Genomic DNA, 27215 nt, shown 5'->3' with positions numbered 1-27215 from the left:
ATCGCACGGGGGCTGGGCCTCTTTTCAAGCCCGAACTGCGACTCCGGCCGTCGGCTGAAGGGTCATTGATGCCGTATTAGAACCCGGAATAGATAAGGTTTTGCTTTCGTCTCTCCAGGGTTGAGTCGGGTTTACTTCGCTCCTGTTCCACTTATTTCGTTTTTTCAGCTTTACCCCCCAATTTCCGTGCAGACGAAACCTGTCTGCCGCGGATAGTTTGGATAATCGGCCACGGCACTCGCTGATCCATTTCCCCGGCGCGGTGGGCGTTTTACTTATATACATTCGCCTCCGCGCTGTGAGTTGGGTATTTATCGTCCGCATCCGAAATGAATCGTGTATACTCTTTGGTGGAGATTTCTCCTTTCTTTCTTGCCATTTTGATGGCACTTATCCTGCTGGAGCCTTCTTCCTCTTATGCATCTCCTGTGGACGACTCGACCTCCGGCGCGCAAACCTGCGACGTGGCTACGAAAGAAGCAGGCAAGCCGGAAGCAGCGCTTGCTTTGACCCTCAACGCCGAATCCGACGCCGTTTCGTTCAAGTGTAGTTCGACTCACAAAGCAACGATTGCGCCAAGCAACGCGGATGTTTACAACGATGACAGTTGCACGTCTGTTCAAACCCTGGCCACGTTGTTCACGGATGCGGCGATGACAGGGGGAGAAGGTGATGATGAACCAAAAACGTACACGCTGACCATCCCAAAAAATTCGCGTAAGGCAACGGAGACATTACTGTGTTACAAATGTATTCTGGATGCTCAAGTACTGAGCAGAGAGTTACCCGAGTTGCCACAAGCGGAAGGAAACGTGTGCAAGGTCAAAATTACCGTTGCGGCAGTCCCAAAAAAAGAGCCTGAAGCCGATAAAAATGACGATCAACCGGAGGGCGTCTTCCAGTGTGCCAGTGAAGACGGCACTAAGGAGGCCAGCGTATCGGCAGAATCTCCACTCCTATTCAAATGCGGAAGTGGACTGTCCCTGCAGCCAACAAATTTGGAAAACGTTTTTGATGACCAGGACGGGACGTGCGCCGACGAAGTTGCCTTGGATACTGTAGTTGATGCGACATTAACTCAAGCGGAAACTAATACAAACGATCCAGAACAGACAGGCGCTGTATACCAGCTTGTCGTGAAAACGGCACCGTCAGAGGATACAGCCCTTTGCTACAAATGTGTCCCTGCATCGGCCGCCCCAGAAAACAGGGACACACCGGGAGAAGGCTCTACTTTGAAAGAGTGCCTTCTCAAGATCTTTGTGAAAGGGAATGCAACTTCGGCGTCTGAAAGGACGTGGGGAGCTTCGCTGTGGGCCGTGTCTTTCCCGGTGGCAGTACAAACGCTGGTCGGAGTCCTGTACGTCTCAGAGTGAGCCAGTTACCGGTTACGGTTCTCCATCTTCTCGGAGGGGGACGATTCCTCCCTCGGAGGGCATGATTGATGCAACTTGTCGACTATCTCTGTGTACAGGCCACGATTTTTTGTCGCACGGCCGCCCCAATGAATGCGAATTCGGTTGCCAAGTGACGTGTGATTCAGTTTATACCTAGATTCGGGTGCAATGATGTTACTACTAGAATTCCCCGAGTCCTCAGTCTAAAAGCAAGCGACGATGTCCGCATCCTTTGCAGGTTCTGCGATGACAACAAAACGTGATCAACTACCGAGTCTCTTTTATTCGATTTGCGTTACACAGCGCTGGATCGCAGCTCTTTTGTACAGAGAGTCTTTTTTTCAGAACGTGAGGCCGTCTGGGTAATGCTGAGAGTCAGGTGTCAGAGTAGCAGCGCTTGCTGATTCCTTCTCTCCCCGCCAAATTTGTCGCTGGCAACAGCCCTTTCTCTGTTCACGTTCTCACTCCCTACACTTATCTTCCTTTCATCTGCCGCTACAGCAAACTGATGCACTTCCACGATGGTGGAATTTTTCTACTACGGGTTCCGCACATCTCTTCTTCGCCTGTGCTGCGTCAGGTCTCGCCAAATTCTCAAGCAACACGAGACCACACAGAGAGTGGCGCATTTATTGTCTCCATCTACCCGTGTGTCCATTCTGAGAGGGGAATCGAAACAGATTGGGCGCTCTCCAGGCATTTCTGTTGGTGCGAAGTACAGCAGTGAACGACGCGCAAGTAATCCCGGCCGAGAGGGCGAAAACTTAGTCGACCAGTGCCGCTAATCATGGGTACTGAGGTGAAAGGGGCAGGAAAACCCGAACCCTCAGGTCAGAAGGGCCGCGACAGGCCTATTTTCACAGGAAGGGTTCCGATGTGCCAACTGCGATATACGGCAAAAAATACAGAAAAATGCAAGGTGACTGGAGTCGCAGCCGGGTTTCTAGTTTCGTGTGCTCCCCGTTTTGGTATTTCTTCAGGGAATGACCCTTTGAGCCATTGGCAGACCCCTTAGCCTGCTCCGATTGGTGAACAGTAAACTGTCGGATGTCGCCTCCTCGGTACGCTATTAATCAGGTTCAAGGAAAATCTGATACGCATGTTCACCCAAATGCTACTGTACCTGCGCTGCGTAATGTACCTCCCACGCAGCTCTTTGCCTGCGCGCTCGCCCGGAAAAGGCCTTCGATGTCCCGGCAGGTAGAGGGACTTTTAGAGACGAGAGTGAAGAAATGGTGTCGTCAACCGTAAGACAAGGAAAACCTGGGTGAGATCCCCGTCGCACAGGGACGTAACAGCAGGGCTCCAGGCATCTCACACACCATTCCAAATGCAATGGAGCTGAAGCAATACACTCAGTTATTTTACAACCCCAGACGACGCGAGACGCCAGGGGCGACTGTATCGGACATCTCCCTTGGAGACAGCACAACTGTGAGGAAGATCCTGGATAACGGGAGCTTTTAATATTTGGATCGCCAGTGTGTGGTGGTGAGGATGCAGCAAGCCCGATTTTCTCTTCTGCTATTGTCATGACATCGTTCAGTAACACAAAAGCAAACAACGATGCTTCTGCGCCGACAGTTTGACGCAGCGTTTTCTAGAGTGCGCAATGTCGGAGGACGGCCAGTTACCTGCGCGGGCCAGGCCCGACACACGGGAGACATACATGTAGTTGCCGGCCATATCCCCGCCAATTCCTCTAAGTATTTCCCACTTTCCTTCTGAATTCGTTCCAACGCTTGCCAAGGAGGGCTGCCTAGTGTGTGTAAGATATTTGGGGAGTTGTAAGTGTGGCCGCTTTGCAGTGCCTCATGCAATCCTGGGGGCTCTCGAATTGAACGATTCGAGGCGACACGGACTTCCTCCAGCGGGTATGGAGCCGACCACCCGGTCGCACGGGGGGGTTCGGCTCGCAACAGGACTACGACAACATCCGTTGTTCAGAGAAGTGCCATCAGTGACGGTGAGTACTGGAATTGATGACAGTTTCTTCTATTTTGGAATTACGTGTGACAGAATCATTCCCCAGTTACTCTTGATCTTAAGATTTGTTGGGCGTAGCCTCCTCCGTTCTGAATCGCGTGAAGCCTGTCTGCTGCGCTCAATTTCGATACGGGTTCACCCCTGCGGAGATAGTTGGTTCATTTCCTCGGTGCCGTACGGGCGCAGATTCGCCTCTAAATCGTAATCGTCGCGCCTTCCCAGCTGTTTCCAAAATGAGCCGAGTCGGTTTTATACACGGGATTTTTCGGTGCGGTCTCGCCATTTTTTTGGCTGGCGCGCTTCTGGAACCGATTTCGTCTTCTGCATCTGGAGAAGACCCCGCGACCGCCACCGTGCCAAGCTGCGACGCGACGGGAAGGGCAACGGGCCCGCTTAGAGAAGAGCTTACTCTGACTCTCACTCCTGGCGAAGACAGCGTTTCGTTCATGTGTAGCTCCAGTCAGCAAACAACTCGGCAACCAGAAGAGGGGAAAGTCTATGGCGATGATTGCTCTTCTGATGAAGACCTGACGTCAGTGTTTGAACGTGCAACGCTAGACGAAGAACACGAAACAGGCAACCAAAAGACAACCTACAAATTGACAGTCCCAAAGACTTCCCGCACGGCAAGGAAAGTTCTGTGCTATAAATGTGCCGTGAATGTGGGAAGGAAACGCGCTACAGAAAGCGAGGGGCGTCAGCCTGAAGCTGGAAACGAGTGCAAGGTCAAAATCACCGTTGAGCAGGTCGAGCAAACGACGCCTGAACCCGAGGAAAATGCCGAGCAACAAGCAGGGCCCATCGAATGCACAGGTAGTGACACAATGAAGGAGGCAAGTGTCTCCGCAGAATCTCCTCTCTCATTCAAATGTGGAGCTGGAATGTCCCTGCACCCGACAAATTTGACAGACGTGTTTGATGACCAGGACGGGAAGTGCGCCGCTGAGGTTGCGCTGCAGACTCTCGTTGACGCCACATTAACAAAAACTGACGCTGAAGCCACACATAACGAACAGCCAGTATACCGGCTTGTTGTGAAAACGGCTCCCCCTGAAGACACTGCCCTCTGCTACAAGTGCGTACCTTCATCGCCCAGCGAAACAGAAATAGAGATACAATCTGAAGGAGAATCGACAGCGAAGGAATGCCTTCTGAAAATATCTGTGAAGGGAAGCGCGTCTTCCGCGTTTTCACCGACCTGGGGACCTGCCCACGGAGCCGCTGCTTTCTTTGTGGCAGCACAATTGTTGCGAGGCATGGTTGGCGCGTAGATGTGTCACAGGGGTCAGTCGTTCTCTTCAGCGAGGATGGCGCGTCGTTTTTTGACTCATTTGTCGTTGTTGGTTCATTCCCACAGCCACCCGTGTCGTGCAATGAATCGTGTCATCGGGCAGATCTAAAAACATAAAACTGTTCTTTGTGGGGTAGTATTTGAGATTCAGTGTGTGGGAGGTAAATTATGGATTCTTATTGTGCTCCGGCTTTTCGAGGGCAGGCAACGAGGTCCGCAGAACCTCCACCGACTTCATTGATGCATACGAAGGACATGAAAAGGTTGAAAAATTCTCTGTTAGAATGAATGGACCGTCCCCCCCAAAAACCACGTGATGTGGATTACACTTCTCGCAACCCTGGCTCTATAGACTCTAGACTGGTGTTTGCTCTCCCTCTTGAACTTCTTCTCTGCTCTACCTCTCTCTCCTTTTGCATCGTTGTCGTTTCCGAGTCCTACCCGCTATTGGATCGGCAGTTACGAGCAGCAATCAGACTTTAAAGACTACCTTGAATTACGCCTAGCGCCCTCTCCGCCACGCAATCAGGCGGTGACTGTCTCCATCCAAAGTGCAGTGCGTTGTAGACCTTTATCGAAACACCAGCCTCTCCCCTTGGCGGTCTGTTCATCAGCAGCTGTCAATCCGTTCGGCTTCGTTACCGTATAAGACAGAAGCAGGTCGAACAGGACAAAACGCAGATTCCCTCCTGTTAGCTGTTGATGTGTTCTACGAGTCTAACACCGGTAGGGAACTTCTGCGGATCTTCTTCTCGTGTGGGTCCCAGAATCCCCCACGACACGTTAGGCGCTCCCAAAAAAGGACGAAAGTTCCTCCACTGCCCATCTACCTGCACCAGATCAGTGAGGGGTCATGCGCGGCAACTCTGGGAGCTGTGAGGAGCCGTGCATATCTTCGCGCGAAATCAGTCGGGGCGGCAACGGGAAACATACTTCAGATTGCGCAGGCACCACAGAATCGGTAGGTACTGCCGAAGGAACGGCTCATCTTGTTGAGTTTTCCGTTCTAGGGATTTTTGAGATGCTGTGGCTGCAGCGCTGTTGGGTTTGAGATGGCTTTGTCGGCGGCATTGAGAGCCTTTCTTCGCATCAAGAATGGAAAGACAGTGGAGGGCTCCTGTAAGGTGGTAGAGCGACGTGACCTCGCGAAATCACGGTGAACAATGTGACATAATCAGGCTTCGGCATTTTCCTTACTTTGTGCCGCCACCGAAGCATTTCAACGATGAACTCCCCAGGGACGGTTCATGCACGGCTGGCCAGGTTGTCAGGCGTTTGAAGGTCAAAAGAACTGTACTGGGGTAAATGAGCGTACGGTGCAAGACTGCGCGGTGTCCCGGCTGCGTAGAGGTATAGGCGTCGCGAACATCACACCAAGCGGTTGAAACAATAAACACTATTAAACCCTCATCACAACACAGGACTGGAGACAAGACGGTGACGGAAATTCGACATGTCCCCATCGAGAAGACAGTCGGCAGAGAGAGCCTGGCCAACGGGCACTTGCGATCCTGGCCAGTGTGCACTGGTGCAAATTGCAGAACGGCATAATGTTTTTTCTCGGATTCTTCTCACAGCGCTTCACATTACACAAGGGGCAGTTCACAAATAGTTCCTCCGACTGTTTCCACTAGTGTCTCTTCTTGAGGTGCGTGTGATTGCAGTGCAGCTCCGCCGATTCGCTTCGCGCCCGTGCCACAAAAGAGACCGTGGGGTTCCACAAGTCCCGTTGCTGCTCAGCATTTTAAGCTATTCATTTTTATTTTGATTGTGCTGACCGCACAACGGCCGCTCCATGTGCAGAACGCAGCTGCGTTTTTGAGGTGCTAGCATTTTTTTCGCCCGGCGTCGCACACGTGGAGACCATCTCACTGAAGGATTTGAGCGGACGAGGCGTCCGTCCACAGACTTGCAAGGGCGGGACCTCGCCGCACAAGGCTTGGGCCCAGAAGCCGGGACTGTCACTTTGTGCGTCTTGTGGTGATGTCGATGAAGTTGGGTGCGGGAATGATGGCATTTCTCTGTTCCACCTTCGTGAGCTGACTCAGTGTTGACTCCATGTGACTGTGCTTCTTTTGATGTGTTTTTTCCCGGCTATCGTTGTTGAGGCAGGCAAACCGGTCTGCCTCGCCATCTGTCGTCGGCTACTCGTGCGGCGTTCTCTGGGTCATTCCCTCGTCGCAGTGAACTTTTCGAATCGGCGTACCTCCGCCTCTTGCTTGTACTCTTCCAGTATTTTAAGCTGTCTCCGAAATGAGGCGACTGTTGTATTTTGAGGACGTTTTCCCTTTCTGCCTTGCCATTCTCTTGGCGGGCGGCTTCCTGGAGCCGATTTTCTCCCAAGAATCTGGGGACATCTCTTCGAGCACCGGGCAACCACAGACCTGCGACAGCCAAGAGCGGGGACCTGGCTCGCTTGCCTCAAACCTTGATTTGACTCTCAGCCCCGATTCCGACAGCATTTCGTTCAAGTGTAGTTCGACTCAAAAAACAACGATAGCACCGGAAAAAGAGCAAGTGTTCACAAATCCGGCGTGCTCACGGCCTGTAACGCTGACGTCGTTGTTTACTGGTGCTAAGTTAGCTGAAGACGGGAGTGAAGAGGGAAAGAAAACGTACACACTGACTATCCCAAATGACTCACGCAAAGCGACAGAGCAGGAACTGTTCTACAAATGTACCGTGCAGGCAGACGACAGTGACAAAAAAGTGAGTGTTTACACATCAGCTCAAGCTGGAACCGAGTGTACGGTCAAAATTACCGTTGCGGGTGTCAAAAAAGAGCCTGCACCTGAGCACGGTGACGAGCAACAAACAACTATCATCGAATGTGCCAGTACTGAGGCCACCAAGGAGGCGAGTGTATCTGCAGAATCTCCTCTCAGCTTCAGATGTGGAACGGGACTCACCCTCCAGCCGGAAGCGTTGACAAACGCCTTTGATGGACAGGACGGGGCGTGCGCCACTGAAGTTGCCCTGCAGACTCTCGTCGATGCCACATTAAAAAAGACCGAAACAAACGGCGCAGATGCCGTCAAGCCAGTGTACCAGCTTGCCGTTCAGACGACTCCATCTGTAGACACAGCTTTTTGCTACAAGTGTGCACCGGCATCTGGTAACTCCGACAGCAGGACCACATCGGCAGAAGGATCTACTGAGGGTACGTGCCTTCTTAAAGTATCTGTGAAGGGGAGCGCATCTTCTGCATCTGCAAGGCGGAAAGCTGCTCAGGGGGGAGTCGCTATGTTTGTTGCAGCACAAATATTGCTCGGTCTTCAGTTCGCCTTGGTTTGAAGCAGGTAGCAGTTGTGGTCTTTCTTTGTTTCGCGGGGTTGTGAGTCAAACTGCAGCTGTGACAATTGTGTTGGATGCAGTAGTCTGCTGGCCTTGCACGAGGGAATTTTATTGAGGACCACCGGAAGGCGATCCATTATGTTGGGTTCGGTAGTGTCAGTATGTTCGTCCCTGAATCAGCGATACATTCGGATACACATTCAAGACCCTGTTTCCTCAGTGACTAAGGCAGTCACTGAACAGAAGTCGCCGTTTCTCTGCGTGAGCTCCAATGTCGACAGAGTCCGAGACAACTTCCAACTACTCTTCTCCCTTTGCCAGAACAGAACGCGGTCTCATGTGGCCGGAGACAGAGTGAGGAAGCGGCTGTTGAGGAACGGCATGTAATGTTGCCCCTACCGCTGCCTCCGCTGCAGCTGTTGTTGTGCGTATTTTTAGCGGCACGGCACGGGAGAAATAGTGAGTCCTGTCGCATCACGTGCCTTGCAGGTACAATCCAATACAGATGGCCGTGACAACAGCCCATGCTGTCATCTCTTTTATCACTCTCCGGAACATACTGATCCATAAACCTGTCAGTTCAGCTAGTCCCTCCGCTATGCGGTCGCCATTTTGTGTGCAATACGGTTACCACTGGGTCTTCTGTGTTTTGTGGATTTCTCTGAAGCCCCACAAACAGAAACAGTCTGGCGGTGAAACACCCGCAGGACTGTACAGTGTTTGTGGACTTTTACCTAACTGGGCAACCTCCGCATTCTGCGTTCAGTACGCCCCTTCTATTTCCTTCCAGTCTCATTCTGTTCGGACTGGTCACGTCAGGAAGTTTACGTCAAATAAAGATTGTCACACCTCAACTCCGTTTTCTTGTGTGATTCTTCCACAACTGGAACAACAGAGGTGTTTTCACTTGCGGGTGCGCCTTCCTCACAAGAAGCAGGGTGCCATACCATAGCAAACTGTCCTCACCATGACGCTATATGCTACTTCTAGGCCGCAGTGCAAGGACACGCTGTGTAAGAGATGAACGCGGCGAAGTCTGGTCTTGGACTCAGAGGTGATTGGACTGGGTGTAGACACCAGATGTTGATGACAGTTCCTGCCAGAAAATTGTTTTGGCAAGATATTTTGCGAAGCATGCGGCCGACTACAGAGGCAAATACTTCCACACTTTGGCGACTTTTTCGACTCTGAGAATCTTGGAGCGGCGGTCCGTCGGATTCTGTTGCGTGTGGGAAGGATTTATCTGGCGGCCGCAGTTCTCCTAGCACTGACTGGAACCTTTTAAGACGGAGGGGGTTTCTGAAGTGGATTAGCGATGTGATGGCACAAAAACACTCGGTATCCCTTTCCCCATCCGTCGATTGCAGACCTTCGATGCGCAATCTGCACCTGACCATAGACCTCTCCACCACTTCGACTCGATGGGAAAGGACTTTGAACAAGAATGCAGAGAGATCGAAATGCGTGTGTAGGTGATTGGCCTCCACACGAGGGGTTACACGCACCCCGTACGAACCTTCAGAGGACCCAAAGATCTTTGCAGACACAGCAGCTTTGAAGGCATACGGGCACAGTGACGGCAGGGCACACTAGAAAGTAAGGGACGATGAGGCTGCAATTGCGAATCGGCATCGCCACGACTCCAGGAAAGCTTCGAAGAAAGATCCTGGACAGGGACTTTTTGATCGTCACCAGAGTGCGACGACGAAGACTGCAGTGAAAAAAGGTCTCCCCCTTCAACTTTATTCACACCGCCTCTTATACAAGAGTAGAACGAATCTTCTCTACCTAAGGCTTCCAGTCGGATCTTCTGAAGTCGCATGAGACGAGAGAGCGGCTAGTAATAGTCGTGGGGCAGGCGTCACAGGAGATATAATCTAGTGATCCCCGTTGTTATTCCCGCACCGCATTTTCCATTTCCTGCCTCAATTCGGTCCTTGACTGCACGCATAACAGCTGTATCGTCAAAAATATTCAACTCTTCTGTTGCAAAGTCAAATCCTTTTCAAGAACTCGCCCCGTGCCACCCCCCAGTCATCTGGTGATTGCCACGGACGAGTGAAGCATCGATGGACCAGGGCGACACAGTTTTTGCACGTCGACTGGGGCCCGCCGTGGGACTGCGTGGCTCCGTGCGTCATCCAGCTAAATGTCTGTGATCAAGGTGATATTTGGAATAGAAGTTCAACACTTGTTCTTCGACCTCTGACGCCGGCTTCGCTCTTCGCTTTCTTTCTAGTTTTGCGACTGATCTGCTCTTTTTTTGATACAGGCGAAGACTGTCTACCACGCATTACTTCGAAAATCGGCTGCATACACCGTGGCGAGGGTTTGTTGTCCGTTTACACGTTTCACTGTCCTGTTGTAATAGCGCGGGTGCGCCTCTGAGCTGCAGTTGTCGGGTGGTTTGTCTTGCCGAAAAAATGAGTTTACTTCGCTTTTTCATGAGTGTCTTCCTCATCTTTCTTGCCCTTTCGTTCGGAGTCCTCCCTGTTGACCGGATTTCCTGTTATTACGCTCGCGGACAAGACCCTGGCGCCGCCGAAACCGTGGAAAGCTGCGACATGCCCGGCAAGCAAACGACACATTTACCACTGCTCGAGTTGATTCTCACTCCCAATGATGAGAGTGTTTCGTTCATGTGTAGCTCCAAACAGGATGCGAAACTTACCCCGGAGGCAACAAAAGTGTATTCAGATAGCGCGTGCCACGACACGACGGAACTGAGCAGAGTGTTCGCGGGTTCTGTTCTAGATGAAAGTGTCGTGCAAAAAAAGAAAAAGTTTACCTTAAAAATCCCGAAGGAGACACGCAAAATCTCAACAGTGCTGTTCTACAAGTGCACCTTTACTGGCGTGAATGTTGGGACACCACAGCGTGAACGTCAAGACGCCGAAGAACTTCCAGCAGCACCAGCAACTGAGTGTAAGGTCAAAATCACCGTTGACCCTCTCGAGCCAACTAATCCCGAAACTGAACCCAATACCGAGCAACAAGCAGGGGTCGTCCAATGTGCGAGTGAGGACGGTACCAAGCAAGCGACTGTGTCCGCAGAATCTCCTCTCTCATTCAAATGTGGAGCTGGAATGTCCCTGCACCCGACAAATTTGACAGACGTCTTTGATGACCAGGACGGGAAGTGCGCCGCTGAGGTTGCCCTGCAGACTCTCGTTGACGCCACATTAACAAAAGCTGAAACTGACCCGCCACAGAACGACCAACAACTGTACCAGCTTGCTGTGACGACTGCTCCTTCTGGAGACACTGCCCTCTGCTACAAGTGTGTGACTCCATCCGCCAGCTCAAAAGCCGGGGAAGACCTCGAAGAAGGATCGAGTGTGAAACAGTGCCTTCTGAAAATATCCGTGAAGGGGAACGCATCTTCCGCGTCGGCAAGGTGGGGAGCAGCCGAGGGTGGCACCGCTCTGTTGGCGGCAGCGCAAATGTTGCTCGGCCTCCTGTACGTGTGATAAATAGGACAATTGCTTTTAGAACTGCTACAATGCTGGCCTGCCTCCTCTACATCGCGATGTGAGACATGCACCAGATGTTGTTATCCATCTCAAGTGCGAAAGGCTCAATTGAACTCTGACACGTTTGATTGATCTACGCTGTCTTTCCATACGGAATATATAACTTGTGCTCGGCATCGCAGACCGAAATTCATGGCTTGGGCTGTGATAAGTGCCTGTGCGTTTGCCTGAATTCGGGACAGATACATATACCAGGCGAATTCTTCGTTCCATTAGTTCGACAAACTGGACGAGGTAGGCAGACAAGTTACAGTGCCTCCACAGTAGCCGAGAAAGGCCGTGGCAAGCAACCGATCTTTTGTATTTCTTCGCTAGACCACGTCGTGGTCCGACCTGACCTGGCACACAGGACGCGCTAGAGGCAATTTCGTCTGTCAATTGATATGAATGCGCCGGACTCCGCCTCCGCTGCGGTTTGCGCCTTGGCACCATGAGCAGCAAGAATGTTGAAATTCCAGTCTGAATCCTCCCTCGCGCAGCGTGGCTCTGATTGTACAACAATAATATGCCTACGCCTCACTTCAGCTACATGGCTCTCCACTTCTCTTTCTCTCCCATCCGCGGTCAACCTTCTGTTCATTCACCTGATCGCTCGCCTAAACGTTGCTTAAAACTCACCCGTCGCTCCAGCAAGACGTTTGTGTCCTCAGCTTTGACGAATTTCGCTTGTTGGTGCTGGCACCCTGCTGTTCGCCGTTTGTCGGAGTTTGTTCACACCGGATATTCAGTTCTGCAGACCCAGCTCCAAGAAGGTCCCGCTCCCATTCTACTCGGTTTATTGGCGTGGTTGTTGTATGGTTCAAGAGAAAAGGTTACGTAAATTTTGCTGCCCACCTGCATCACCAACAGAATGCCAGGGCACGCAAACTGCGCCGAGAGGGATGACCGTTGCTCCGGGGCTCTGCGCAGAAAGCCCCAGAGACATACTTGAGTAGCGTTGGATCCGGGATCGACAAATAGAGTGCTGTGACATCTCTCGCTGAAGGACCTGGATTTCACGGGTCGCCCGATGTCTGTATTCAAAAACAGAGACTGTGGCTGCGGCAGACTCATCCACGTCTGCTGGTTTGTTGCGACCAGTCGGACCTGGCAATCGTTGAGGGACCGACTGTCCGACTCCAGTGAATGTGTGAAGGAGTACTTGGCAGCGCCATCTGGCGATTCCAACTGTGGATCACAAAATCAGTGGAGGGTGTATTTATGACGAACTAATGGAGTGATATCAAATACACACTGTAAAACAGATGCACACGCAGCCGTCGAAGCATCTTAGATCCCCAATTCTCCTCTACTCAAGCTCGCTGGCGAGCTCGGCTGGCTCTGACCCTCCAGTCCCAACGCACTTGACACCAATTTTCCAATCACAGCAGGAGAAGTGTCTTGCACAATCGCAGCTATTGTCTCCCTTGCTTCTTTACCATTTGGTTTTTTCTCTCTCCACAATTTTAACATTAGCTCATTTGTAAACTACTTTTGTGAGAAATGTGTTTACGTTTTATTGCCTTTATTTCCGATAACAGGCTACACTGAGGCTCTCAGTCGAGCAATCCTCTTTGCGTTTCAGTTTTCTGGAGCGGCATTGTCTCACCGCTGATATGTACTCGTTGGAAGGGTGTGTTGTTGTCCTGAAATGAGTCACCATTGCTTTCCTATGATGGCACTTCGAACGTTTGTCGTCATTTCGGTGGCAAGCTTCTTTCTGAAGCCGACTTCGTCCTATGCTTCTGAAGCGGGTAGCCCTGCAGCCGTCCAAGGTGTGAAGAGCTGCGACAGTGAGCCGGAAGGGGAGGCTGTATCAGAGATTCATTTGACTCTCAGTCCCGGAGTTGATAGCGTTTCGTTCATCTGTAGCGCTAAAGAGAATGCAGTGCTGAAGCCGTCAACAACAAAGGTCTTCGTAGACCAAGGGTGTGACCGTTCAGAAACACTGGATTCACTGTTTGCCGGTGCAACGCTAGAAGAAAACACAGCCGGAGACAGTAAGAAATCTTACACACTGAAAATCCCTCCGGTCACACGCCAGATTCAGAAACTCCTGTACTACAAATGCTCCTTCACTACTGCCGTTCAACCACTACTAGGGGATCAAGGGCCGTCTGTCAGCACAAAGGATTGCAAGGTCATAATCACCGTTGAAAAGGTCGAACAAACAGAGCCTCCTCCCGACTCCAATGACCAGCAACAACCGCAGACTGCTCCCGAATCCACTGACGAGCAACAAACAGACCTCGTCGAATGCGACAGTACCGCAACTACAAAGGAGGCAGGTGTCTCTGCAGAATCTCCTCACTCATTCAAATGTGGAGCTGGAATGTCCCTGCACCCGACAAATTTGACAGACGTGTTTGATGACCAGGACGGGAAGTGCGCCGCTGAGGTTGCCCTGCAGACTCTCGTTGACGCCACATTAACCAAAACTGAAACTGAAGCTACACACAACGGACAACCAGTGTACCAGCTTGCTGTGAAGACGGCGCCTTCTGAAGACACTGCCCTTTGCTACAAGTGTGTAACTACTTCCAGCAACCTAGAAACAAAGACCAACACCGACGAAGCATCGGCTGCGAAAGAATGCCTTCTGAAAATATCTGTGAAGGGAAGCGCATCGTCCGCGTTTTCGTCGACATGGGGAGCCGCGAAGACAGCAATCGCTTTCTTTGTGACAGTACCCCCGGTACTCGGCGTGGTTGACATCTAGGCGTGAGAAAAAGAGTGCTTGTTATTTTTAAACCCCCAGGATATATGCATTAGGGAGGATCTGCTGTGTTCGGGTCATCTCCGCATACGTTGTTGATGTGGACTAGGGACGTTACCTGGCTGGTCGAAAACGCGAGAACGAGCCTTTAGGGATGTGGTATGTCAGACTGAGGATCGTGGTATTGGAATCCAATGAATGACGGCCGTTTCTGTTCCGTCCGGCCCATAAACAAGGATCCTTGTCCACACAAGTAGCAAGGGGTCCGCTGATGTTTGTGAAAGACAGTAACTGGAGGAACCTTTTTCTGTCTGAATGCATGTCGGTCCCCCACGGAAGTCCACCTGATGGTGAAGACCCTCTTCAAAAACCAAATACCAGAACGGCTAGAGCGTCCTCCGCTGTCGGGCTTCCTTTCCTCAATAGCTCTAAAACCAGTTCTCCTTCTGTCTCTTATATACCCGTCAATTTATCTGTCCACAGCTACGGCCAGCAACCGCTCTTTTCCATTTTGCCAACCGTGTACTGCGCTGACTTCGCTCATGCCCCACTCCCACTCATGAGGTGACTCTTTCCCCTTTGATCGCACTCATTGGCCGAAACACGGGGCCCATGCATTGGGAGGTCTATTGGTCAGTTCCTTTCATTCCTCGATCTTATTGGTCCCCTCACTCCCTGCCACAGAACCATGTCACACATGGAATCTCATCACATCGGATCTGGCTCGTCGTAGGTGTGTTCGGTATAGGACTCAATAACAGATGAGGCACGACCATACTTCCCTCTTCTCGTGCGAAAATCAGAAAGCAAGAACACACAATCTGCTCCCACCGAGAGAGCGAACGCTCCTCCTATGCGCCAATACTTGCACCCGCACAGTGTGTGGCCACACGCGGCAACTCTGAGACAAAGGTGAAGTGAGAGGAGATGACTGAGAACTCGATCAGCGAAATCGTTGGAAATGCGCATGAGGCAGAGCAGACACAAAAGAAATGGCGGATACCGCAGACGGAACCCCGCATTGTCTTGTGCTAGTCGTTCTTGGAAAAGGTTGAGGGACTCTCTGTGCGGCGCTGTAGCGGGCGAAAAAGGGTGATTGGCATTAGCTTGTACCTCTCCCTCCTACTGGAATATTGAAGCAACAATGGTCTTCTCTGCCGCGGCAAAGAGGGTTATTTTATGCTGAAATTTTGGAATACTGCGACGCAGTCGCTACCAAACTTTTACTTTCCAATCTGCTGCTATCTTATTGCTTCGCCGGAGAGCTCACGTGGCTGGGTCACCGAGAAGCGGGCAGTTACAAGGGTGAATGTGCATGAAAGTAGTAGTGGAGTAGATAACTGGATGGCTAAAGACTCATAGGGTCTCAGGCGCAAAGGGATCCCATGGTAGGGAGCAATCTAGCAGACGCCACGGTGCCGACACATTGCAGGCGTCTACTATTCGGCATCAGACGACAGGAGCCACGAGGGCGACAGTGATTGGACATCGCCTCCCCCCTCTCCTCCCCGGAGAAGACAATGGGGAGCCATGTCAAGGGAGATCTTGTACGCGGATATTTGATATTCACCAGTGTGCCGTGTTAAGAATTGCAGAGAGCGACAGTGTTCCTTCTTCGACTTGTTTCACGCGAATCTGAAACACAAAGAACATACACAGATCCTTGTCCGACTACAGAAGACAATATTGTTTTATCTCGGGTTCATAAGATGAGAGCGCAGCTTGTTATTTTGGGTGGTGTGGTGTCTGATGAGACATTCATGCGATCCCCAGACACTTCCCTGCCTGGTCTCATAACGCATTTCCCATGTTCCTTTTACCTCCGTCCTTCGGTTCAACGCATAACTGGTGCTCATTGTTTGGTATGAACCTGTTGAAACTAGAGCCAAGCAGCTTTGCAGTGTCTAGTACAATGCCTCGTGAGCATGTTATCCAATGATTCGAGGGAACGAGAGCCCCTGACGACTGGTCTGAGGGTTGACCACCAGTCCCCCCAAATGCTAGGCCCGCTGCCTGGACTGCGGCTACGCCCGTCGTCTGGCGCAGAGACACCGATGAAGCTCGGTCGGGGATGTGAAGAGGATTTTTTGTTGCCTTCTCCTAGTTAGAGTGGATTTTGCTTCCATTCTATTCTAGATACCTTGAAGTTTTCTTGGACTTCCTATACGTTGAGGCGGGGAAACTCTTCCTGCAGCGCATTCTTTGGGAACTCGACAACACGTACCACTTTCGCTGGTCTATTCCTTCGGTCACGTCGTGTTTTTTTGCAGACGTAGAATCGCCTCAAAGCCATGACCGCCTGGGGTTTTCCAGCATTCACCGAAATGAGTCGAATTCGCCTTCTTGAGAGGATTTTTCGTTTTTTGCTCGCCATTGTGTTGGCAGGCGTCCTTCTCGAGCCGATTTCGTCTTCCGCAACTCCGGGTAACTCCTCGAGCAGCGACGTGCCGACTTGCGACAAGGCAGGGACGTCGCCGGGCGAGCTTAGAGCACAGCTTGATTTGACCCTCAGTTCCGATTCCGATAGCGTTTCGTTCAAGTGTAGTTCGGCTCAGGAAGCAACGCGCGAACCAAGCAACGGGAACGTCTATACCGATGAGAGCTGCTCACAGGACCATCCACTGGCGACGGTGTATACGAACGCCAAATTGTCGGAATCAATCGATGCAGACAAGATCAAGTACACGTTGACTATCCCGAAGGGTTCACGCACGACCGAAAAAGTGCTGTGCTACAAATGCACCTTACCCAGTACAGATCCGGAAGGGAAAAGTATCGCCACCCAAACTGAAGGCAAGGTGTGCAAGGTAAAAATTACTGTGGATGCTGTCGAACCAATTAAGCCTGAACCCGAATCCAGTGACGAACAATCAACGGGGGTCATCGAATGCACAGGTGCTGACACAACCAAAGAGGCAAGTGTCTCCGCAGAATCTCCTCTCTCATTCAAATGTGGAGCTGGAATGTCCCTGCACCCGACAAATTTGACAGACGTGTTTGATGACCAGGACGGGAAGTGCGCCGCTGAGGTTGCGCTGCAGACTCTCGTTGACGCCACATTAACAAAAACTGACGCTGAAGCCACACATAACGAACAGCCAGTATACCGGCTTGTTGTGAAGACGGCTCCTCCTGAAGACACTGCCCTCTGCTACAAGTGTGTGACTACTTCCAGCAACCTGGAAACAAAGACCAACTCCGGAGAAGAATCGGCTGCGAAAGAGTGCCTACTGAAAATATCTGTGAAGGGAAGCCCATCGTCAGCGTTTTCGCCGACATGGGGATCTCCCCAGGGAGCCCTCGTCTTCTTTGTAGCAGCACAAATGATGCTCAGCATGTCTTAGAAAAAAGCGTGGGAAAAAGAGCATTTGTTATACTCACACTGGAGGGCGCACGAATTAGGGGGATCTGTCACAGCCTGTTCATGTCCGCGTTTAGTGGTGGCGTACTATAGAGGATATGATCTTGGTGACTGAAAAAGGAAGTAAATTCTTGTTGTATTCAGTACATTTATCTCGCGCGAACATATCTGCATGGTGGCTTCTTCTCGTTCATCAGCGCTGCCAACGAGGTCCACAATCCTCTCAGTGCTTCTGTCGATGTTTCCGGAGGATCGGGACTAGATGAAGACTTTTCCTCTGAATGGACTGGCCGTTCCCTTGTACAGCTCGCCCGGCGTAGAGTACACTATCCGCGACCGTGGATCTAGAGTCGACACTGGCAGATGACAACCCTCTGCCATTTTCTGCCTGCCATAGGTCTCTCTGTTCTCTTTGGCTCTCCTGTACCCATACGTTCGTCGGTCCTCACGTAAAACTAGGCGGAGTCAGCCGACCAATTTATATCTCATTACAATAACCTCCCTCTCCCATACGCACTGGGCAGGTGACCGTTTGCCTGAGAATGAACTGCGTTGTAGATTTTTGTCGGAACATGAAGCGTCTACATCGGGAGGGACCTCTATGCCTCAGCGGCTTTCTTTCCTCAATCTGTGGTACCGTGTTACCTCCTCTCGTGTGCAGAACTAGGTCGAACAGGGCATATCACAGTATTGATTTTGGCTTTCCATAAATGTTTTCTAGGTACGACTCGACAGTAGACCAGATTCGCTAGGAGCTTTTCCGTCTCGGGCGAGAAGAACCAGAACTAAGGAACACACACGCTGCTCTCACTGCGTGACCGAAACCTCCTCCTCGCTTCCTGTACCTTGCGCTCAGAGAGACGTCCAGAGCGGCAAGTGAGAGACCAAGAGGTGGGGCCGCGCAGAAGAGGACGAAATCAATTTGTGTTGCCGCGGGAAGTGTATTCCAGGTAGAGAAGAAACCTGAGAAACGGCGGAAAATCAACGGCAAACTGCCTTGTGTGTCGTCCTGTTCCGGGAGTGAAGCGGTGAGGGCATGTCTGGGCGACGCTTTTGTAACCGGTGAAAACGGTTTTTTGCAGGTAGCGGGTGCCTTTCTTCGAATCTGAAATGGTAAAAGAGCGAAGGTCGTCTCTGCCGTGCCGAGCAGTGTGACGCCAAAAGCAAGCGGTAAAGTGTGATGGTGCTGTCGCTGTCGTTGCTTCGCTTCACAGTATGTTGCAACGAAAGTAAATATCCAGCGAGTGCGTCTAGTGTGGAGTACCGAGACTCGAGGGAGCACACACACCTTTTTCAAGTTGAGAGTGAAGGATGGGTGTATGTAACTGTACGGAGAAAGACTGTGTGAGGCCATCGCTAGGTGAAACTCCAAACATTGCAAGCTGCCTTACAGGCACCATAGGGATAAGCCATTAAACAAAGAAACACTGCCCGACACCAGAGAACAGGAGACGCCAGGGCGACGCCAATTCGGCATCTCCCCCCGACAGGCCAGGCGGAAGGAATATTCTGGACGGGCATTTTTTGACACACGCCATTTTGCGGTAGTGAGGACTGCAGGGAGCGAAAGTGTTTGTTTTTTTAATTCATATCGCATCTGAACGCCAAAGGCACACATGGATTTCTTCTCGGCTGGTAATTGGCAAAGGCGTTTTTTTTCTCGGGTGTACGTGATTGGAGGGCGGCTAGTTTCGTTCGCGGGGTAGGTGCTTCAGGAGAGACACTCTTGTGAACCGTGGTTCTAATGCGGCGACGAATTTCCTGTATTTTTCGTCAGTGGCAGAGTGCAGGACGTCTGCTCCCTTTGTATCAGGTAGGTGCTGATATGGAGATCAAGCAGCTTTCCACAGGCTCAACAATTTCTTCACGACAATCTCGACTAATTTGAGATGAGGTAACTGTCCACCGACTGGGTGTTCGGACGGGGTTGACCACCAGATGGCAAAGGGGTTGGGCACGCAGGTGGGGCTGCGACTCCCCAGCCGCCTTCTGGTGAAGGGACGCGACTGAGGATAGATCCCGAGAGATAGCGGTATTCGTTTTCTGTTCATGAACTGGGCCGGTTATGTTATCCCGTTATTTCAGCTTTTTTTCTTTGGCCTCTTCGTTGTTGAAGCAGGTGACGTCTGGTTCTCTCGCGTGTTTCCATCGACCGTCGGCTACACCTGTTACGTTCACTGGTCCATTCCCTCGTTGACGATGATTTTTGTTTTGGCGTAGATCCGCTTCGTTGTTGTAATCGTCCGCTGGTTTTTCTCTCTCACCAATATGAGTCGATTTTGCCTTTGTGAAAGGGTTTCTCACTGCTGTCTCGCCATTTTACTGGCAGGCGTCCTTCTGAAGCCGGTTTCCTTTGCTGTTTCACCGCCTCCCACTCAGGAGCCCTCACCAGTGCCGACCTGCGACAAGACACACAGTGAAAGGGCCACGCTTGAAACCGAGCTTTCGTTGACTGTCGGTCCCGAACAGGACAGCGTTTCGTTCAAGTGTAGTTCGACCGCGAACGCACAGCGTGAGCCAGACAAGGATAATGTCTATACGGATGAGGAATGCAAAAATGCTGTACCCCTGACTGGTGTGTTTGAAAATGCCGTGCTAGAAGAAAGTGTATCTCAAGACAACACTAAGACAACGTACAAGCTGACAATCCCAAGGGCATCACGCAAGACTGAAAAAGAAATACTGTACTACAAATGTACCCTGGACACTACAGACGGTCAAGCACATGATGCTCAAACTTTAGCTGAAGCCGGAAGAGAGTGCAAAGTCAAAATCACCGTCGACGAAGTAACAAAACCAGACCCCGAACATGAACAGAATGGCGAGCAACAAGCAAGCATCATCGAATGTGGCGATCCTACGGCTACCAAGCAAGCGACTGTGTCCGCAGAATCTCCTCTCTCATTCAAATGTGGAGCTGGAATGTCCCTGCACCCGACAAATTTGACAGACGTGTTTGATGACCAGGACGGGAAGTGCGCCGCTGAGGTTGCCCTGCAGACTCTCGTTGACGCCACATTAACAAAAGCTGAAACTGACCCACCACAGAACGAACAACCAGTCTACCAGCTTGTTGTGAAAACGGCGCCTTCTGGAGACACTGCCCTCTGCTACAAGTGTGTGACTACTTCCAGCAACCTAGAAACAAAGACCAACTCCGAAGAAGAATCGGCTGCGAAAGAGTGCCTTCTGAAAATATCCGTGAAGGGGAGCGCAACCTCCGCGTCTGCAAAGCGGGCAAGCGCCCCTAGCGTAGTCGCTTTCTTTGTGGCAGCACAAATGTCGCTCGGCCTTGTTTACATGTGGATTTGAGACGGGGGGGGAGTTGTTATTTTCAAACACGAGGGTGGTTGACTTATTTGGCCCTGGTGTGACCGGTTTATGTCTGTAGCCACCAGTGTTGCGCAATGAAGCGTATCATGTGGAAGGTCGACAGGGAGATATTGGTTATATCGGACGTGGAATTTAAGTTTCAGTGGTACCTGGTAGATGAAGATAACGTGCGGTCCATTCCGCTTCGGCAGATCCAATGACAGGCAACGAAGCCCGCAGATCTACCTATGACTCCATCGGTGTTCACGAATTGCAGGCACGAGACGAATAGTCATCTCGATAAATAACCTTTCTGCCGCCTCCCCCCCTCCACAGTGACCTCCTGATGTGAGACACACTACTCTCCATTACGGTTCTGGATTCTGCTCTGCCGCTGTCCTACCTCTTTCATTTCTGCTTTCCCGTGGCTCTCTCTCTGTTCACCTTCTGGCTCTCCCGTAGCCACTCACTTGGCGGCCTGCCGGTACAGCAGTCAGTGTGTTATTTATTTGGTGTGTTTGACAGTTAAACTCAGAGGCTACTGATTGGTTTGGCGGGGTCTGCCTCTTGGTAGGGGCCATCTTTGTAGCACCAGCTATAAGAAAAGGCGCCATTTAAAATATTCATCTTGTTCGAAAACCAGAATGCGGTAACACCGAAAGAGTGGAATATATAGCTAGACGGCAACATAACGACAGGATATTCCGCTACACAAGGCTCCCAGCATCGCAAACGCCGTACCAGACACTGTAGGGCTGAAGCACGAAAAAAAGTTACTCCTCGACACCAGTGGTCAGGAGAGACACGACGGCACCGGTGACTCGTGATCGAACCCGCCGGGAGGCCACAGACGAAAGGAAGCCCCTGGACGGGGACTTCGGACCCTTTCCAGTGTGGGATGGTGAGGATCGCAGAGAGCGAAAGTTTTCCTTCTTCAACTAGTTTCATGGCACATCCTAGCACAAATGCCTACCACGGTCCTTCTCCTATCACGGATTGAAATAACGTTTTTGCCGGGTGCACGGGAGTGAGGCGCGAGGGGCAATGTGTGCGGGGCCAGCGGCACCCAACAGACAATCTTGACATCACTGGTCCTGGTCCCGAAATACCACTTATCGCTTTTCCTCTCTTCCTTCTCAAGCCGTTCCTTTTCTGAAAACAGAGCATCCCTTCTTGTCTAGAAGGCGCTTCGGAGATGGCAACCTAACAGCATCGCAGAGCCGTCGACACTACTGCGTGAAATTCCTGGAGGAATCGAGGCAACGAGGACACTCGCCGACTGGTCCGAGGGCTGACCACCAGATCGCACCAGGACGGGGCCCGACGTCGGGACTGCGACTCCGTCCGTCCTTGGGTGGACTGCCGACGATGATGAAGCTGTTCCGGGAAGTGATAAAGTTTTTCTCTTACCTTCTCATGAGTGGAGTGAGTTCAGTTTTCACATTATTCTACTTAGTTCGATTTTCGAGGGGCTGCGCTTTTTTCAGGCAGGTGAAATCTGTCTGCCTCACATATTTTCGACATTCGGCTACACCTGCTACGTTCGCTGGCCCATTTCTTGTGTTGCCGTGGTTTGTTTTTTCTGTTTTTACGGCCACAGATTTACCCTTGTGTTCTCGTCGAGCGTTTTCGAGGTGTCTCCAAAATGAATCGAGACTGCTCCCTCGTGAATGCTTTCTGTTTGGTGTTTGCCATTTTCGTTTCATGCATTCTTTTCGACCCCAACTTATCTTCCGCATCTCCAGTGGTGTCCCCGAGTTCTAAGGAGCCGCAGACATGCGACACGGTTGGCCGTTCAAGGGGCACGGCAGCACAGCTCGAATTGTCTCTTTCTTCCGAAGAAGCAAGCGTTTCGTTCAAGTGTAGTTCGAGTCAGAATGCAACTCTTGAGCCAGTTCTCGAAAATAAGCAAGCTTATAAAGATGAAAATTGCAAGAGCGCTGTAGCCCTGTCGACGTTGTTTCCTGATTCTGATGCCCAGCTAACGGAACAAGGAGATGAGTCAAACAAAAAAACATACACCTTTGCAGTCCAAAAGACGGCACGCAAGCAGACAAAAACGCTGTATTATAAATGTACCCTAGATGCGCCGGATCTCGTACAACTTAACGTTAACTCACAACCTGCAGCTGGAAAAAGTGTGTGTAAGGTCAAAATCACCGTTGAAAAGGTCGAACAAACAGAGCTTCCCCCCGAATCCAATGACCAGCAACAACCGCAGTCTGCTCCCGAATCCACTGACGAGCAACAAACAGACCTCGTCGAATGTTCCAGTACTGACAGTACCAAGGAGGCAGGTGTCTCCGCAGAAGCTCCGCTCTCATTCAAATGCGGAACGGGAATGTCCCTGCACCCGACAAATTTGACAGACGTGTTTGATGACCAGGACGGGAAGTGCGCCGCTGAGGTTGCCCTGCAGACTCTCGTTGACGCCACATTAACAAAAACTGACGCTGAAGCCACACATAACGAACAACCAGTGTACCAGCTTGCTGTGAAGACGGCCCCTTCTGAAGACACTGCCCTTTGCTACAAGTGCGTACCTTCATCGTCCAGCGACACAAAAAGAGAGATACAGTCGGGTGGAGAATCTAGTGCAAAAGAATGCCTTCTGAAAATATCTGTGAAGGGAAGCGCATCGTCAGCGTTTTCGTCGACATGGGGACTTCCCCAGGGAGCCCTCGTGTTCTTTGGGGCAGCACAAATGATGCTCAACATGTCATAGAAAAAAAGCGTGGGAAAAAGAGCATTTGTTATACTCACACTGGAGGGCGCACGAATTAGGGGGATCTGTCACAGCCTGTTCATCTCCGCGTTTAGTGGTGGCGTACTATAGAGGATATGATCTTGGTGACTGAAAAAGGAAAGTCAATTCCTGTTGTATTCAGTACATTTATGTCGGTACAGCGAACATATCTCCATGGTGGCTTCTTCTCGTTCATCAGCGCCAAAAACTGCCAACGAGGTCCACGATCCTCTCAGTGCGTCTGTCGATGTTTCCGGAGGATAGGGACTAGATGAAGGCTTTTCCTCTGAATGGACTGGCCGTTCCCTTGTACAGCTCGCCCGGCGTACAGGATACTACCGCGACGTGGATCTAGCGTCGACACTGGCAGCTGACAACCCTCTGCCATTTTCTGCCTGTCATAGCTCTCTCTGTTCCTCTTCAGGCTGTCCTGTACCCATATGTTTGTCGGTCCTCACGTACTAGGCGGAGTCAGTCGACAGATTTATACCTCATTACAATAACCTCCCTCTACCATACGCACTCGGCAGGTGACTGTTGGCCTGAGAAACGAACTGCGTTGTAGATTTCTATCGAAACATGAAGCGTCTATACTGGGAGGGAGCTCTATGCCTCAGCGGTTCTCTTTCCTCAATCCGTGTTATCGTGTTACCTCCTCTCGCGTGCAGAACTAGGTCGAACAGGGCATATCACAGTATTGATTTTGGCTTTCCATAAATGTTTTCTAGGTACGAGTCGAAACTGGATCAGATTCGCTGCGAGCTTTTCTTCTTTGGGCGAGAAGAACCAGAACTAAGGAACACACACGCTGCTATCACTGCGTGACCGAAACCTCCTCCTCGCTTCCTCTGCCTTGCGCCCAGAGAGACGTCCATAGCGTCAAGTGAGAGACAAAGAGATGGGGCCGCGCAGAAGAGGACGAAACCAATTTGTGTTGCCGCGGGAAGTGCATTCCAGGTAGAGAACAGACTTGCGAAGTGGCGGAAAATCAACGGCGAAACTGCATTTTGTCTCGTCCTGTTCCGGGAGTGAATTGGTGAGGGAATGTCTGGGCGACGCTTTTGTAACCGTTGAAAACGGTTTTTTGCAGGTAGCGGGTGCCCTTCTTCCAATCTGAAACGGTAAAAGAGCGAAGGGCGTCTCTGACCATATCGTCCGTACAAAGGCGGCATTAACAACATAAAGACCATAGCTAGGTGGCGAGCTGTGTGACTCCAAAAACAAGCGGTAAAGTGTGATGGTGCAGTCACTCTCGTGCCTTCGCTTCACATTATGTTGCAACGAAAGTAAATATCTAGCGAGTGCGCCTAGTGTGGAGTACCGAGACTCCAGCGAGCACACACACCTTTTTCAAGTCGAAAGTGAAGGATGGGTGTATGTAACTGTACGGAGAAAGCCTGAGTGAGGCCATCGCTCCGTGAGGCTCCAAACATTGCAAGCTGCCTTACAGGCACCATAGGGATAAGCCATTAAACAAAGAAACACTGCCCGACACCAGAGAACAGGAGACACCAGGGCGCCGCCAATTCGAGATCTCACCCTCACACGCCAGGCGGAAGGAATATTCTGGACGGGCTTTTTTGACACACGCCATTTTGCGGTGGTGAGAACTGCAGGGAGCGAAGGTGCTTCTTTTTTTAATTCATGTCGCATCTGAACGTCAAAGACACACATGGATTTCTTCTCGGCTGGTAATTGGCAAAGGCGTTTTTTTTCTCGGGTGTACGTGATTGGAGGGCGGCTAGTTTCGTTCGCGGGGTAGGTGCTTCAGGAGAGACACTCTTGTGAACCCTGGTTCTAATGCGGCGACGCATTTCCTGTATTTTTCGTCAGTGGCAGAGTGCAGGACATCTGCTCCTTTTGTATCAGGTAGGTGTTGATATGGAGATCGAGTAGCTTTCCACAGGTCAAAAATTTCTTCACGACAATCTCGACTAATTTGAGATGAGGTAACTGTCCACCGACTGGGTGTTCGGACGGGGTTGACCACCAGATCGCACGAGGGTTGAGTACGCAGGTGGGGCTGCGACTCCCCAGCCGCCTTCTGGTGAAGGGACGCGACTGAGGATAGATCCCGAGAGATAACGGTATTCGTTTTCTGTTCATGAACTGGGCCGGTTATGTTATCCCGTTATTTCAGCTTTTTTTCTTTGGCCTCTTCGTTGTTGAAGCAGGTGACGTCTGGTTCTCTCGCGTGTTTCCATCGACCGTCGGCTACACCTGTTACGTTCACTGGTCCATTCCCTCGTTGACGATGATTTTTGTTTTGGCGTAGATCCGCTTCGTTGTTGTAATCGTCCGCTGGTTTTTCTCTCTCACCAATATGAGTCGATTTTGCCTTTGTGAAAGGGTTTCTCACTGCTGTCTCGCCATTTTACTGGCAGGCGTCCTTCTGAAGCCGGTTTCCTTTGCTGTTTCACCGCCTCCCACTCAGGAGCCCTCACCAGTGCCGACCTGCGACAAGACACACAGTGAAAGGGCCACGCTTGAAACCGAGCTTTCGTTGACTGTCGGTCCCGAACAGGACAGCGTTTCGTTCAAGTGTAGTTCGACCGCGAACGCACAGCGTGAGCCAGAAAAGGAGAATGTCTATACAGATGCCAATTGCTCACAAACGACGCAGTTGACGACTCTGTTTAGCGGCGCCGATCTGCAGGAAGTAGGAGATAACGGGCAAAAAACGTACACGCTCAACATCCCGAAGAACTCACGCAAGGCGACGCAGCAAGAACTGTACTACAAATGCACCCTGGAGAAAGAACTGCACCACAAAAATGGGAATGCGGTGTCAGAAACGGAAGGACAAGTGTGCAAGGTCAAAATTACCGTTGAGGCTGTCAATAAAGATGAGCCTGACCCGGAGCAGAATGACGAGCAACCAGCAGGGCCCATCGAATGCACAGGTAGTGACACAATGAAGGAGGCAAGTGTCTCCGCAGAATCTCCTCTCTCATTCAAATGTGGAGCTGGAATGTCCCTGCACCCGACAAATTTGACAGACGTGTTTGATGACCAGGACGGGAAGTGCGCCGCTGAGGTTGCCCTGCAGACTCTCGTTGACGCCACATTAACAAAAACTGACGCTGAAGCCACACATAACGAACAGCCAGTGTACCAGCTTGCTGTGAAGACGGCCCCTTCTGAAGACACTGCCCTTTGCTACAAGTGCGTACCTTCATCGTCCAGCGACACAAAAAGAGAGATACAGTCGGGTGGAGAATCTAGTGCAAAAGAATGCCTTCTGAAAATATTTGTGAAGGGAAGCGCGTCTTCCGCGTTTTCGGCGACATGGGGAGCCGCCCAGACAGCAGTCGCCTTTTTTGTCGCAGCACAATTGTTGCCAGGCATGGTTGACGCGTAGATGTGTCACAGGGGTCAGTCGTTCTCCTACGCTAAAATAGCGCGTCGTTTTTTTGGTCATTTGTCGTTGTTGGTTCATTCCCACAGCCACCTGTGTCGTGCAATGAATCGTGTCATCGGGCAGATCTAAAGACATAAAACTGTTCTTTGTGGGGTAGTATTTGAGATTCAGTGTGTGGGAGGTAAATTATGGATTCTTATTGTGCTCCGGCATTTTCGAGGGCAGTCAACGAGGTCCGC

General features: G+C 51.1%; 9 protein-coding genes across 9 annotated transcripts; all 9 read left to right on the top strand.

Moving 5' to 3' along the window:
* Positions 1 to 383: 383 nt before the first annotated feature.
* On the top strand, positions 384 to 1376 carry NCLIV_052740 (SRS domain-containing protein; the record flags this gene model as incomplete). Its single annotated transcript, XM_003884827.1, has 1 exon — positions 384 to 1376. One exon carries the CDS (start codon positions 384 to 386, stop codon positions 1374 to 1376), a length of 993 nt encoding a protein of 330 aa, XP_003884876.1.
* Positions 1377 to 3616: 2240 nt separating this feature from the next.
* On the top strand, positions 3617 to 4654 carry NCLIV_052730 (SRS domain-containing protein; the record flags this gene model as incomplete). The annotated part of the gene is made up of 1 exon (XM_003884826.1): positions 3617 to 4654. The coding sequence occupies one exon, from the start codon at positions 3617 to 3619 to the stop codon at positions 4652 to 4654; it is 1038 nt and encodes a 345-aa protein (XP_003884875.1).
* A 2273-nt stretch (positions 4655 to 6927) lies between these two features.
* Positions 6928 to 7968, top strand: NCLIV_052720 (SRS domain-containing protein; the record flags this gene model as incomplete). Its single annotated transcript, XM_003884825.1, has 1 exon — positions 6928 to 7968. The coding sequence occupies one exon, from the start codon at positions 6928 to 6930 to the stop codon at positions 7966 to 7968; it is 1041 nt and encodes a 346-aa protein (XP_003884874.1).
* A 2423-nt stretch (positions 7969 to 10391) lies between these two features.
* Positions 10392 to 11438, top strand: NCLIV_052710 (SRS domain-containing protein; the record flags this gene model as incomplete). Its single annotated transcript, XM_003884824.1, has 1 exon — positions 10392 to 11438. The coding sequence occupies one exon, from the start codon at positions 10392 to 10394 to the stop codon at positions 11436 to 11438; it is 1047 nt and encodes a 348-aa protein (XP_003884873.1).
* A 1717-nt stretch (positions 11439 to 13155) lies between these two features.
* Positions 13156 to 14199, top strand: NCLIV_052700 (SRS domain-containing protein; the record flags this gene model as incomplete). The annotated part of the gene is made up of 1 exon (XM_003884823.1): positions 13156 to 14199. One exon carries the CDS (start codon positions 13156 to 13158, stop codon positions 14197 to 14199), a length of 1044 nt encoding a protein of 347 aa, XP_003884872.1.
* A 2288-nt stretch (positions 14200 to 16487) lies between these two features.
* On the top strand, positions 16488 to 17540 carry NCLIV_052690 (SRS domain-containing protein; the record flags this gene model as incomplete). Its single annotated transcript, XM_003884822.1, has 1 exon — positions 16488 to 17540. One exon carries the CDS (start codon positions 16488 to 16490, stop codon positions 17538 to 17540), a length of 1053 nt encoding a protein of 350 aa, XP_003884871.1.
* Positions 17541 to 19825: 2285 nt separating this feature from the next.
* NCLIV_052680 (SRS domain-containing protein) lies at positions 19826 to 20869 on the top strand (the record flags this gene model as incomplete). Its single annotated transcript, XM_003884821.1, has 1 exon — positions 19826 to 20869. The coding sequence occupies one exon, from the start codon at positions 19826 to 19828 to the stop codon at positions 20867 to 20869; it is 1044 nt and encodes a 347-aa protein (XP_003884870.1).
* A 1645-nt stretch (positions 20870 to 22514) lies between these two features.
* NCLIV_052670 (SRS domain-containing protein) lies at positions 22515 to 23594 on the top strand (the record flags this gene model as incomplete). The annotated part of the gene is made up of 1 exon (XM_003884820.1): positions 22515 to 23594. The coding sequence occupies one exon, from the start codon at positions 22515 to 22517 to the stop codon at positions 23592 to 23594; it is 1080 nt and encodes a 359-aa protein (XP_003884869.1).
* A 2344-nt stretch (positions 23595 to 25938) lies between these two features.
* NCLIV_052660 (SRS domain-containing protein) lies at positions 25939 to 26976 on the top strand (the record flags this gene model as incomplete). Its single annotated transcript, XM_003884819.1, has 1 exon — positions 25939 to 26976. The coding sequence occupies one exon, from the start codon at positions 25939 to 25941 to the stop codon at positions 26974 to 26976; it is 1038 nt and encodes a 345-aa protein (XP_003884868.1).
* Between the last annotated feature and the right edge of the window lie 239 nt (positions 26977 to 27215).

This window comes from Neospora caninum, chromosome X (assembly GCF_000208865.1).
Source record: "Neospora caninum Liverpool complete genome, chromosome X".
NCBI lineage: Eukaryota > Apicomplexa > Conoidasida > Eucoccidiorida > Sarcocystidae > Neospora > Neospora caninum.
This window is presented reverse-complemented; position numbering and strand designations above follow the sequence as displayed.